This window comes from Osmia bicornis, chromosome 2, assembly GCF_907164935.1.
Source record: "Osmia bicornis bicornis chromosome 2, iOsmBic2.1, whole genome shotgun sequence".
Lineage (NCBI taxonomy): Eukaryota > Metazoa > Arthropoda > Insecta > Hymenoptera > Megachilidae > Osmia > Osmia bicornis.
The window spans coordinates 5,066,506-5,079,762 of NC_060217.1; the positions used below are offsets into that span (position 1 = coordinate 5,066,506).

The 13,257-nt window shown below is 44.0% G+C and overlaps 1 protein-coding gene across 1 annotated transcript; it reads left to right on the top strand.

The window, feature by feature from the left end:
- The first annotated feature begins 1,431 nt into the window (after positions 1-1,431).
- LOC114878993 (homeotic protein deformed) lies at positions 1,432-10,596 on the top strand. Its single transcript, XM_029193437.2, has 2 exons — positions 1,432-3,319; positions 7,711-10,596. Exons 1-2 carry the CDS (start codon positions 2,383-2,385, stop codon positions 8,391-8,393), a joined length of 1,620 nt encoding a protein of 539 aa, XP_029049270.1. The 5' UTR covers positions 1,432-2,382; the 3' UTR covers positions 8,394-10,596.
- The last annotated feature ends 2,661 nt before the right edge of the window (positions 10,597-13,257 follow it).

Sequence of the window (13,257 nt, forward strand, 5' to 3'; positions counted from 1 at the left end):
GTCCGCGTCATCCGCAAGCCCCTTCAACCCCCTCGCAGATTCCACTCGACGCGAGCGTTTCCTTTGCTTCAACGAGAAACGGCATGAAGTGGTCCTAAGAAAAATAGAAATAAGCCGCGGTCGTGTCTTGCTTAACGAAAAACCTGGTCGAAAAAGTTCGAGTGACGGTCCCTGAATTGCCACTTCTTCCTGTCCAGTTGCTTGCCGCTGTTCTTCTCGATCCAACGTCGGATGTATTGTCACCTTTTGCTGTCATCCTTGCACCCAACTGGCGATACTGCCTGGACGATTCGAATATTAATGATGGAGCTCGATCTTCACTCACCAAGTTCTAAGTTTTCACAATGACGTTGCAGAACACTTAATAGCGCATGATTATTCGCTCCACCATGGTGGACGAGGCTTTGTTCTTAATTTAAGGGCTCGAAGAAACAGGAAACACAGTTCGCAGACACCAACAACGTGCTGCGACTCGCAGCAAAAGTGAAATACGGATTGGTCGTGCCGTTTGTCGACTTGGCTCACCATTGTCGTGGCAGGGCAAAACACCGTGAGTGTGCTCTTTGTATAATGACTCGGCGCTTTATATGCTACGCTCCGCGCAGCTGATCGCGAGTAGACGTACTTGACCGAGTGCAGCGAGACACTTGTGGAGCACTAATATAAAGACGCGGTGGAAGAATCAGCGTGCCATTACTTTCATTTTGAACCGCATCGAGCAATCTTACATAACGAGTGTATCTAAACGCGAATGCAAGCAACGTCTGTGGAACCAAGTGATAGAAAGTAGGAGTTCTTAGCCATTGCGAACGTTCCAGAGTAGGATGAGTTCATTTCAATGGAAAGTTTTTGCTATGATTAGCCAGCCTTCCATTTCCCATTCATCTCATTTTATTTATAACGATCCTCGTTCCACGAACATTACGTTTATGGGATCAAGAGATAGAAAGTGGACGTTTTTGGTCATTTGAATATTTGAGAGGAGGGTGAGCTCCGAAGTGTTCCGTAACTTGACTTATATATTCCAATTTGGCTAGCATAAACGCAAAGTCATGCCGCGACATCCCTCCAATTAGTATGGCAATATCAATTACCCCCTCGAGGACGTTCGATCTCAATAACGTTCGCGTCGTTTCGGTGAGCATTGACCACGCTGCTGTAAGATGGATTTCAGAAGGATGGAGGCGGGTTAAGGAGATCCGTAGGAGTGACTATACGGTTCTAGGTACCCTCGAGTATGGCCCCATAAGGGCACAGGATCCACGGTTTCCGTGGCAGGGGTTGGTCTCGTGCTTCCACGGAGTGGGGTTGACTGGCGAGAGAGTAACAGAGAGGGGGGTTCCCCGGCTCTCCGCATCGGCTCGAAGCCAGCCAGCCGGCCTCGTCGAACCTGGAGGGAGTTGGAAACAGGACAGAGTTGCCAGACGAGTTTCTGCCGAGGCAGGACGAGCTCACTTTCATGGCTCTCTGACAGTTTGGCCGGTCGACGCGATTCCGTTCGTCGGGACAAGTCGCATCGACGAACCAGTGTGCAGTGCGAACAGCCGAATCGAACACGCGTTTGGTGACCAAACTATTTCGTTTTTTGGCAGCGACAATTTTGCAGGAGCATTTGATCGAACATTTTTTCGAAGCTGTGAATGTACTTGTAATATTGTTCGGTGGTTACGAGAATTGTCGTCAGGCTAAAAATGTGCAGTGCCCTATTAGAAGAGAATTAGGAGAGACTGGGATTCGAAAAGGAGCGGGTACATAGATTGGTGAGCGTATCTGCGGGAGGCCTGAAGAAAGAAGTTGGTGCACCTGCCGCAGTGGTTCTCGTGGCGCCACTCACGTGTTGCATGCGTGCCGTGCTATCCATCATGGTCGCGGACTCGGAACGGCTCTGATTGGTCGGCGCCGCGGTCACGTGGTATGGTAATTGGGCTTCGGTGGGCGGGAAGGAGTGAACGAGGTCGCGAAGCTTCGTGGAAGATCGCAAAAGTGGCGGAAGGAGAGGAGAGGATAAGCAGCTGTCCACCGGGAGTCTGCTACTCTCCGTGGTCTTGCTCTTTTCGCTCGTTTTCTCTCCCCCTGTCTTTCTCCCTTTTCCGCCTTCTGCGTACCCTCGACGTACCCTTTCCCCTCCTGACGAAAAACTCACCCTGTTCCGGCGAACAGAGAAGGATGTCGGCCACGGGCCACAGTGCAGTGCAGTGTATACGGCTCCGACAATGAATATTAACATGGAACTATGAGACTCTATGAACTAATTCGGGAACAGCGTTAGAGAGACGAACTGCTCTATAAAGGAACAGTGACTGTTATCAGTTTGGAGTACGTGTTACTTTAATTTATATCGTAACTGGGAACAGTGTTGAAAAGCAAAGGATCGTCGCGAAAATGAGTTCGTTCCTGATGAATCCATCCGCCGGCGGTGGATATCATCATCATCAACATCAACAAGCGGCGGGCAGTCACCATTTGGCCGCGACCTCGGTGATGGTGGATCCTAAGTTTCCTCCTAGCGAAGAATACAGCCAAAGCAATTACATACCGTCCACCGGGACGGATTTCTTTCCCGGCAGCGGGGGCGGTCATCACCTGAATCATCCTCAGTCTCATCAACTGCAGTATGGCTACCACCAGCATCATCACCAGGCTGCGTCTACCCCGTACGGTGCGTCGTCCGCGGTTCAGTTGAATGGCGGCTATGCCGGTTACGGTGGCTACTATGGACCTCATCATCCTCATCACCAAGTGCACGCCGTGCACCATGCCAGTTTGCATCCTCATCATCATGCGGTGGGTGCGTTGGCTATGCCCCCGGAGGCACAGCAACCGCCTCTCACGTGTCCATCCTCGATGCAGAGTCAGCAACAACCGCAACAACAGCAGCAACCACCTGTGACAGCGTCCACTGTCCTCGGTTCGACTCCGCTGTCACCTGGCATTATGCAGAATCACGTGCAGCCGCCGGACAATCTTCAGCATCATCAGCAGCCGAGTCAGCAGCCGCCGCACGATAGCAACGCGTGCAGTCCAACGAACACGGGCCAAATGCATCGCGACAACTCGCCGGATCTTCAACAGCAACCGACGACCACTCAGCAGTCGCAGCATATACAGAACACGCAACAACAACAGCAACAGCAGCAGCAAAGTCAGCAGCAGTCACAGCAACAGCATCACGTGGACGACGGATCCGATCAGGATGACATGGAGGACGATCAGATGATGGACGGATCCCCTGGTATGATGGAGGATGAGGAAGAAGACGAGGAAAATGGAGACCGTGTGATTTATCCGTGGATGAAGAAGATTCACGTTGCCGGTGTCGGTGAGTTGAAACTTTTAGCGTCCTTTTTCTGATCGAGTAGCTTGGTGGGAAAGAGAAACTTGGTAATTGGGTGTCTTGGATCCATTAAAATGATTGTACTACAATATTCGAGAATAATTAGCTTGCTGAAGGTTATAATGTTAAGAGTCTCCATCCGACGGAACATAGTCGTTCAGTAATTATAGGTTCTGGAAGATCTTCTAATTAGATAGAACTCCATATGTGTATTGTCCTTAAGTTTTTCTGTAATCTTCTGTCCGCGATCAAAAGTTCTATTTTGTGGATCATCAGATGCACCCGTGATCTCCAGCACTAAACTCCCCACAGCAAATAGATTACCAAAATAGCGTTACACCACACCGCAGGGTGTGCAACAATAGTTCAAACGCATTGTTGCAAGGTGTATCTGTGGAACGAATATATTGTGTCCGCAAGGCGACACGTTGCCGTGCATAGGAAGACTGATGAGCTGCAATTTATCGTTGCACCTTCCAATCACCTGCGTGAGATTTTAGAAGCTCTGCCCTTTACCACATCAATTCTGTTACGCCTAGTGTCGCCTATTATTCATCTTGTAACGAATGTCTGGTGTGGAAACAGGGAACTTCAAAGACAACACCAAAGGCGTACCGAACAGGGACAAATTGCCGGGAATTTATCTTCATATTAAGAGTGCGAATGATCTTCTAAACACACTTAGTGATCTTCTGAAGTACTATAGCTGTTCCCCTTAGGCTTCAAACGATGCGTTTTCATGAAAGCATCTAACCTCGTTCGAGCAATTGCTTGAGGATCTGTTTTACACAATTAGATTTTTCTCATCTTTACTACATTTGTCAATATTAATCAGAAGGTGGTTATTGTGATACATCAGTTTCTTAGATCTTTAAGTAATTAAGGTTAGGATCATATCCTAACACAACTTATGCCATTTATATGCGTACGGAACTTATCAATAAGGCGGTAGATATTTTATCTACACATCGTTCTTCTTACAATGTTTCAACCTTACATTGCAGTCTTCTCCAGGCTTTACTATTCACGATTATTATCACTATCACTAAAACGTTGAAGGATTACTCAGTTGATGTTCAAAGAGGCTTGATATCATAGATTTTTGCACAGATTTTATCTATAACTTTATTCGTGCCCAAGGTGCTTATTAAAATACAACGAGATACTACATAGGTGTCAGTGTTAACACTTACAGGCGCAGTAAATTCGAAATTTACATGTTACATATGAGTTTTCACGCCAGCATAAAATACCTGAAATAATTATAGGGTAATTTACATCCATATCGGTTTAATTATGTATAAAATTGCTAACAAGATCTATGTCTAGTCGATATAGATAACCAATAATTTTACGCGTCAATCGACGAGTAAGTAATTAAGCGTACACACAAGCCAAGGATAATATTGGTTGAAAACGCGGCAATAAGAATGGCGTGGGCTAAGTTACACAGCATTCCCTTCACAACGTCGGCAGGCGTTTCGCAGAAGGATTATGAATCTTCAAAGGAAATTTTTGCAACGTAATATCCTACAGAATTGGGCTGCCTTTGCAGCTTCAAATTTCTATTCGGTTTTGACTGGGGAAACTGCTGTTCATTCCAGCTTGCAACTATTTCTCTTTTCAGACCGGTCTACTGGGATACTATCGTCGCAAAGCCGAATATCATAATTCATATTTCCAGGTAACAAAAAAATATCGACGATCAATGAAGCGTGTCTCGTTGTTTGCGAAAAACAAGCTTCTAATATCGAATTGCAAGTCACAGAGGCAAACAATTTTAATCTAATGTTACAACCGTTTTTTCCTTCATTTTTTCTTAAATATCATTTTTCTAATGTTACATGATAGATATTCGTTCGATAATTGGAGTCTTTCAGTGTTTTCATTATAAATAATGTGTATCTTCTGGTTTCTTTTTTCTGGGAAGAAAGGTATACATCAACTACTTTATAACTAGCATAATGTTCGTTCTGCTAAAATCTTCGCTTTCTTTTAAACCTTTTTGTTGCCATGGGTGTCTTATGGGCGTGCAACCAATTTCAGTAACTATAGGGTTAAGAAGCTTTTAGGTTCTCCAGTGAAGTCATTTAAAAACTGTTATTATTTTCTCAAAAATCATTGATTTAGCTATTAATTTCTTGTCCACTGACATATCAGTGATCATCTTCTTTCGTCTCTGTTACTTCTTATATTATACTATCTCTTTCGAGGAGTCTTGTATCTTCAATTTTCTCTAAAAATCATTGGTCTATCACCTAACTTGATGTCAGTTGAACGTTCAGTGCCTCTAAACTCTGGTATGCATGTCCGACGGCCTGTCGGAGACTGCAATCTCTCTCCCTCTGGATGTCGAAGCCTTGGTCACCGGACGTTGCTGCTAGGAGGGGCTTCCCGAGACCGTCGGTCAGCTTTGGAATGGAATGTGTCCGCACAGATTCTAAAGTGAGCTCGCTCCCAACGTTTCCACTATCGAGTCAGTTGGACCACCAAGGAACGCTTCTAGAGTGCCACGCGAGGATTGACGTTGCTCGATACGATACCCCGATCGATGCACGAATCTCCTCTTCGTGTGTCACCTTCGTCGTAAGATGAAGTGGTAGTAGTGCAGAGCTGGATACGATGGCCAGTCCGAGATACGAATCTCCTTAGACTTTTGAATAGTGAAACCACGACAGGAAGCTTCGAGGGATGAATGGAGAAATGCGAAATGCAAATGGCGAATGGGATAGTATCGAAAAGATATTTGATGAAATTTGTAAAAGTATCAGATCGGTGCAAAAATAATGACAGTTTTAAAAATTAGATGCCTTGGTTTTTAAAATAATATCTAAAGGAATAGTCTAGTCAGAGTACTCTGTTGTTTGAAAATCAATTTCTTTTGTTCTCGATAGAATGTAGAATTTATATCTACTAAGTGAATAGAATGTAAGCTGTCTAGATTCAACATCTTCATTTTCTCAAGCATTCGATCAGTGAAAGATGCTTGCCCGTAATCCCGGTTCAAGTTCGACAACCGACGGCTACTCGAACAACAGATCAGCCTTGGAACATTGGCCTGACGATTGTGAAATGTAGAGCCGGTTGTTTATTGCGTTTCTTGAGGAGAGCGATGTTGGTTGTACGCGTCATACCACTTTATCTGTTACGATCACCGATCAGCCATTCTGCAGTTGCTGCTCGTTGATGGAGACACATAGAACCGTCCGCGATTACTCCGAGAGCATTGACAATGGTGTAAGCCTTAAAATAATGACGCATGTCACGATGGTAAAACTTGTATTTCGTCGAGCATGGTCGTCGTTGCTTATAAACTTGATAGGCAGATAATATGATTATTAATTGCTGGATATTTATACTTTCGATTTGCTGCGTTGATTTAGACTGTCTGAAGCAACTGTTTCGCATCTGGTTGCTCGTAATTTTAAAATTAATGTAGCAAAGTCCAAATGTTCCAAGTAACATATTGCAAGCTTTTTCTAGACAAGTTCAAATTGAACTTTATCAATCGCTTGATGTTTTCTTTTGGTCTTTTGCGTTAGATGAGAGCAAAAAGGGTACATTTCTTTTTTTAGCAAACGTGTGCGTGAAAATGTTTCTTAAGACACATCGTCGACAACGCTGACGAGATTCACAAGAAACCAGCTAACTGTATTCAAAAGCTCGTTCACGGGGTTTGTAAGACACCTAGATTTCTATATAGAAGCATTGCCTATGGAAACATGAGCGAACAGAACGATTCGCGCATACTAAGCAGAAAATTATGCCATGTTATTGATGTATACACGTCTAGGTAAATGCAGATACCTGCGCAATCTTCTTTATAGAAACATGCAAGGTCAAAATAATTACACGGTATTCTGGTGTTACAGAAAAGATCTTTATTAAAAGCTAGAAGCATTCATACATTTCATAATACAGTATGAAGATGATTCTATTAATAGTACAGTAAGATTTCATTATTATGGTCTGATTAATCAAAAGAAGGCTGGCTAGTGAAACTTTCCATCGGAACCCAGAGTGAAAATGATCTTCTCGATTTAGAATGACCTATCAGATGTCCTCAGAAATTTGTTAGGTTCACTCCCAAGACAATCTTTATATCATACTCCTCTCAGTGTCAAATGAGCCGAGGTTATTCACATTCCTTTACGCAATGAAAATGTCATTGTGTCTCTAAACGCGACGATCCGGCGCAATTGAGTGAACGCACGATGCGACGCCATGAGAGACGGCGCCACGGTCGCCAATGGCGTCCCCGGTTGCGATCGTTAACACGGTCAATCACGTTCTGCTGCACAGTAGAACCGACTCGATCCCGATCCACGTTTCATCCGTTCGACTAACCGACACCGATTTCTGTTTGGTTGTTGCAGCGAACGGCTCCTACCAGCCGGGGATGGAGCCGAAGCGACAGAGGACCGCATACACGAGGCATCAGATCCTCGAACTGGAGAAGGAGTTCCATTACAATAGGTACCTGACGAGACGGCGACGGATCGAGATCGCCCATACCCTGGTGTTGTCCGAGCGGCAGATAAAGATCTGGTTCCAGAACCGTCGGATGAAGTGGAAGAAGGACAACAAGCTGCCCAACACGAAGAACGTGCGTCGGAAGAACGCGAATGGACAAGCGGCACCCGCGGCGAAACCATCGAAGGCACAAGGGACCAGAAGCAAGCTGACCACCGGCAACAACAACAGCCAGAGGAAGAACAACAACAATTCGCCGTCGAGCGGCATCGAGAGCAGCCTCGATTCGAGCGTAGGTTTGGACATGGCCGACGTGCATGTGGTGAACTCGGCTCTTCCGCATACGAACGTGGTCCACCCGAGTTTCCAAGGTCACCCGCATCCCTTGGCCCATCTTCAGGCGCAGCTGAGTCATCACCATGTGAGCGGCATAATGGACGGTCCGACGGGAGGGCCGTTGGGACACATAGGCTCCGGAAGTATCAGTCCTCTCGCCCCTGCGACCAGTCCCACTGGACTGTCACAGGTCTCCGCACCCATTCCGCCACCACCGATAAAGTCTGATTACGGCCTGACGGCACTGTAACATCCGTCCTGGCAACCTCACTCTATCAGTCGACCGTGGAATTCACGAGCTGATCAAGGATACGTAACGGGGGGCTGCAGAGACGCGAGTTTCGCTTCCGCTGACCTGAACGTTATTGCCTACTGACGAACAGAGTCGATGCTGTTTCGTGATATCGAAGTTCGAGGCTATACGAAACGTATGGAAATAGAGACTTAAACGGGGAGAACTCTGGCACGATGCGTCAGCTTTAGATCCAATGGGATTGAACCATTACTTGATGAATGGTACGCCGGTCCAAAAGCGTGCTAGCCGGAAGTAGCAATTCTATCTTCTCCGTTACGTGCTACTGGATGGTTATGTTACTGGCGCTGAAACTTTACAACCGATTCATACTTCAAGGAACACCATCTCTGGAACTTGATTGTAATAGTCCTCACCGTAATGGTGACCTGAGTGGGTAAAGGATAAGACGAGGATGAAGTTTCACGCCATCCTCTGATTCTTCTTTCAAGTACAGTCGAGTCATCGCGATGACCTGGTGAAACAAATGATGTCTGACAGTACTGGTTACCTGTTTCTCGTGATGCTGATACTTTCTTGGTAGCATCCGAGTCGTTGAAGCAACGAGGACCTACTTAAGGTGAAGAGTGGAGGGTGACGCGATGAGGAGGATGATTCTATAGCGTCATCAAGTGAGAATAAGCCTGTTTAAAGCTGAAAGACATGGCCAGTAATTGCTATAGATGAAAAAACATATGGAATAGTGTGGAAAGGAGTGAATTACTGCTCGTTACTTTGTGAACAGCGCTGATAGTGAGAGAAGAACTGTCGTTCCATGAAACACTGCTGACTGGTACGTTGCAATCTAAAATTTCTTGCCTCAAACTTTTCCAAATCTTGCCTACCTACATATTTCCATAGTGTTCGCCAATCATAACCGATCATTCTTTTAACGACGAAATAACTGAAATATTTTATTTACACGCGATCAGGCTTCAGAGCAGTCGAAAGTAGAACAATCCCTGAAATTTTAGTGTTCCAAGTGTAACCACGACCTTTCGTTCGTCGAAAGCTGTGATCCGATAAGTAATCAGCACCTGTAATCGAAACGTTTCCCAGTCTGAAACGGAGTCGTGAAACAAAGAAATATTTCACGACACGTTAAACTGTATATATAGCTGTATACCCGCGTATGTATATAGTCGTGTAAAGAAAGTCTTATTTGCTATGTGATTAAAGTGCGTCGTATTTCGTATGTTATCACGTAAGTGTGCGGTCCTAGAGTCGTTAAGTATTCGATAAAGACTATCGCGAACCAGTTCATCGGTAGGCGTTCCCGAAATTCTCGTAAGCAACAGCGAGTTATTCGATTCGTTGTTCCTTCGTAATAGAAAATATTCGTTGTAAAAGAAATGTACAGTGATGTTTGCGTTCCGTCGCGAACAATTTCGCGAGGAAACGCAGGGAAAAGGACAATGGGGGGAACCATAATGGCGAACGTTTTGCAGTAGCTTCGATAAATATTCAATCGTGTTTTCAAAGTAATAGAAAATTCTCAGAATTCGTTTAAAAATTCGGAATTTTCGATTTAAGATTGTAGATTCATTGTCTCAGACGAAGTGGAAGCTTTCTACTTTGGTCAGACATGGCGCAAGGAGGTCCTTTTCAGTTTCTCGAAAATTTTGCAAAAATTTGACTTTCGATTGAGAAAAAGGAGTGTAGAAATGCATCGCGTTCGCTGGTGTCACGTGTACGTTGTAAATAATACTGCGAGATGTTGTCTATTTTTCTCGAGAAAGTATAAACGAACGACCAATAACGAGTTAGATGTAAAGGGTAGTACGCCTGGATACCGGAAGTTGTACTATAAAGACGAGTAGCCAATCAAACGATTAAATGCACAGAGTCGCTGTGACGATATACCAAAACAATGTTTTATCAGATTAAATATAGGATTGTAGAGGTATGTAAGAAACCTTAAACGAGACGTTCAATTACGAAATAGATGGAGACAAAAGTGAAGGTGAAAAATTGCGATCTAGTGTAATTAGTGGATTTAAGTAAGAAAGTGCACGAGTTACGAGAACATTCTATTAAGTGTGACATTATATTCCTTGATATTCTTTATCGATAATGTATATAACATGTACGATAAGAACGTATTTGGGCACATTACGATGCTTATGTTTATATTGATCGTAGAGATCGATCAAATACAATCGTGAAGTAAATAAATCAATAAATAAATGTTTCGTAATTTACAATAACGCCGTGTTTCCTGAACAAGCAATATCCCCTTATCTTAAAAATATTCTCGATAATATTTGTAAAAATAGAATTCCTTCTCTTAATTAACCAATTTTCATTAATTAAACAGCACGGATCATTTAACGTAATATAACTTTCCATCTCGTAATTTAACCAGTCACTTACAAACAAACGGTATGGCTTTGTCGAGTCGTATATTTTCTACTCATTTCTTATCCTCTTTGTTATCGCGGTAAAAATGAAAAATGAATATTTCACTTATTATGGATTCATTATCTAGCGCATTTTTATCGGTTTTTTCGCGCGATACATCATTCGCGCAGGAAACAAACGATAACCAGCGGAGTCGAGGTAAACTTGTTAGTTGACGGCGTTGACAGTATCTCATCCATATTACCTCTGTAAAGTTGTGTGCATATATTTACCGGTTATGCAGTCCGCATAATAAATCATTTCCCTTCGAAACGGAATACACCTATTGCTGGAAAATGTGCGAAAGGAATAAAGTAAGATAATGTTGCCTATGAATCATACCGATAAACATAGCAGACACGGAACATTTGTCGTCATATTAGTTCCTAATAACTTAATGCAGCTAAAAATAAAGAAACAAAATAAATAAATTTTCCATCTTTTATGAAGTAATTACAAAATGGAAGTTACACTCGAAATATATTTTAATCCTTGCAAGTGCGAGTTAGTGGTCATTGATAACCATCATGGCAATCAGTATGTTAATTTTCAAAGCACAATTATCCCAAAAACTTTGAACCCAATTAGGGGATCCATCGAAACCACCCCACCTGGTATCAACTGAACTTGATCCCCGAACGACCTCATGGATATCGATTCGTCATCGACTCCTCCCCTCATCCACGGTGTGTAACAATATCATAGTTGCCATATAGTTTACAAGCATAGAGCGGATGCAGTATTGCAGTATTAATGCGAGAAGGGTTGCCCGGCAGCTGGCATTCATTCGCCGCCTACGCGGCCCTCACAGATCCCCCTATATTATTCGTGTGTACGCGCCCATGCGTGTAGTGTTGCCGTATTGGCGCATGCGCGAGCACGTGCGTGATTGCCGCAGCCTGGCCTGGGGATATGCCGCAGCAGCCTCGAAAAGAAGGGTGGCACCCGGAAAGCGAATGAGGGGCCGTCTGCACGACACTGCCTCCGCCCATGCAACCAGCAGTCCGGCCAACAGCCCGAGATAATCTGCTACCAGCTAGGATCGAAAGTCAGACATGCCTGGTTCCTCTTGTGCTTTCGGTTCGTATTTTCTGAAACGAACCTTGTTATCCACGCGGTATGCGATATTTTAACGTAGAGAAGGAATTATGTGGCAGAAAATTATCGAGCGGCTACTGTGCTAGGTTTTTAAATTAGAATTGATATACTAAAGTGCAATGAGGGTTCTCTTTGACTAAGGGTGAAGGTTAGGGTTGCTTCAATTTTTGGAAAATTTAGGGGAAGAATCTTCTACCTAAAATAGTAGTCTGAAGTTTAGAAAATGAAGCGCCGTATAAAATCGATGAAGTTCATCTTATTCTACTTACGTCTAATCAGACAATCACCTCAAGGAGCTGTTTCTCAGATAATTATATTCTCATAAATTCAAGAGATTCTATTAGTTCGAAATTATGATTTTATTAGGAAGAATGTGGTATAGTAGGATTTCATTGCGAAATGACACAATTAACATCGAGGTCCTCGACGGACAAGAAGGAAGGAACAGCACAAGAGCAGCTAATTGCAAGATCTATACACTGTTCCGCTATCCATGGACGGCACCAACCGGCCTACGTTGTCTTCCGGTGCTGAATACCCTTACAAGCCACTCTCGGATATAGATTGTGTTAGACATGAATTAAGGTAAATAGGCTGGGCGGCTGGCCACCCCGAAGCAAAACAATCTTAATAGAACTAAATATGAAACGGCTTATCGCGTTATTGCTGAAACTTACGTCGCCTTCAAGTGGTGAAATAATTTTCTTTAACGAAAACAATGTCGCAACATTTTTCAACGGTACCAGTTCGCGATAAGAATAATCGATTGACACTCGTACGATGCAAGTACATCCGTTCGCGAACCTGAAACTGTAATCGCCTTAAGTAGTGCAACGCTGACAGTTTCCCTCGGAATCATTTATCAGTAAGATCGCGGTTCGTTGCGCAACGCGAAGTGTGTGGTCAGAAAGCCGTTAAATCTTGGGCAAAGAAGCAAACGGGGAGGGAAGGAAGAGGCGCGAATTTCAACGTTGTTTGTCGCCGAAGTTTGCCATACGAGCAATTCACTGACCACCCACTGTACACCGTCCAGTGTACAGCTTGTAGATTGGGCGCGATTGCCAAGCGGATGCGAGCGAAATGACCGGGCCCGCGTACCGATCATTTGTCTTGGTGCAACGAATGTGGAACGTGGTGTGTAGGTGGAACGCCGTCGCACGAAAATAGGGTCACGAATTCTCAGGTAGATCTGATAAACGTATTCCGGAAAGTATTTTGCGTTCGAGAAATATTTCTGTCTAGTTAAGATGGTCACTTTGGATAACATTTTCGTTTTCAAAACATGATGCTATTAAGGAAATTGGAGTAGGTTAATTTTAGTACG

Coding starts and splice junctions, on each gene's coding strand:
- LOC114878993 (XM_029193437.2), top strand. CDS start 2,383: ATGAGTTCGTTCCTGATGAATCCATCCGCCGGCGGTGGATATCATCAT. Junction 3,320..7,710: donor GATTCACGTTGCCGGTGTCG/GTGAGTTGAAAC, acceptor TGGTTGTTGCAG/CGAACGGCTCCTACCAGCCG.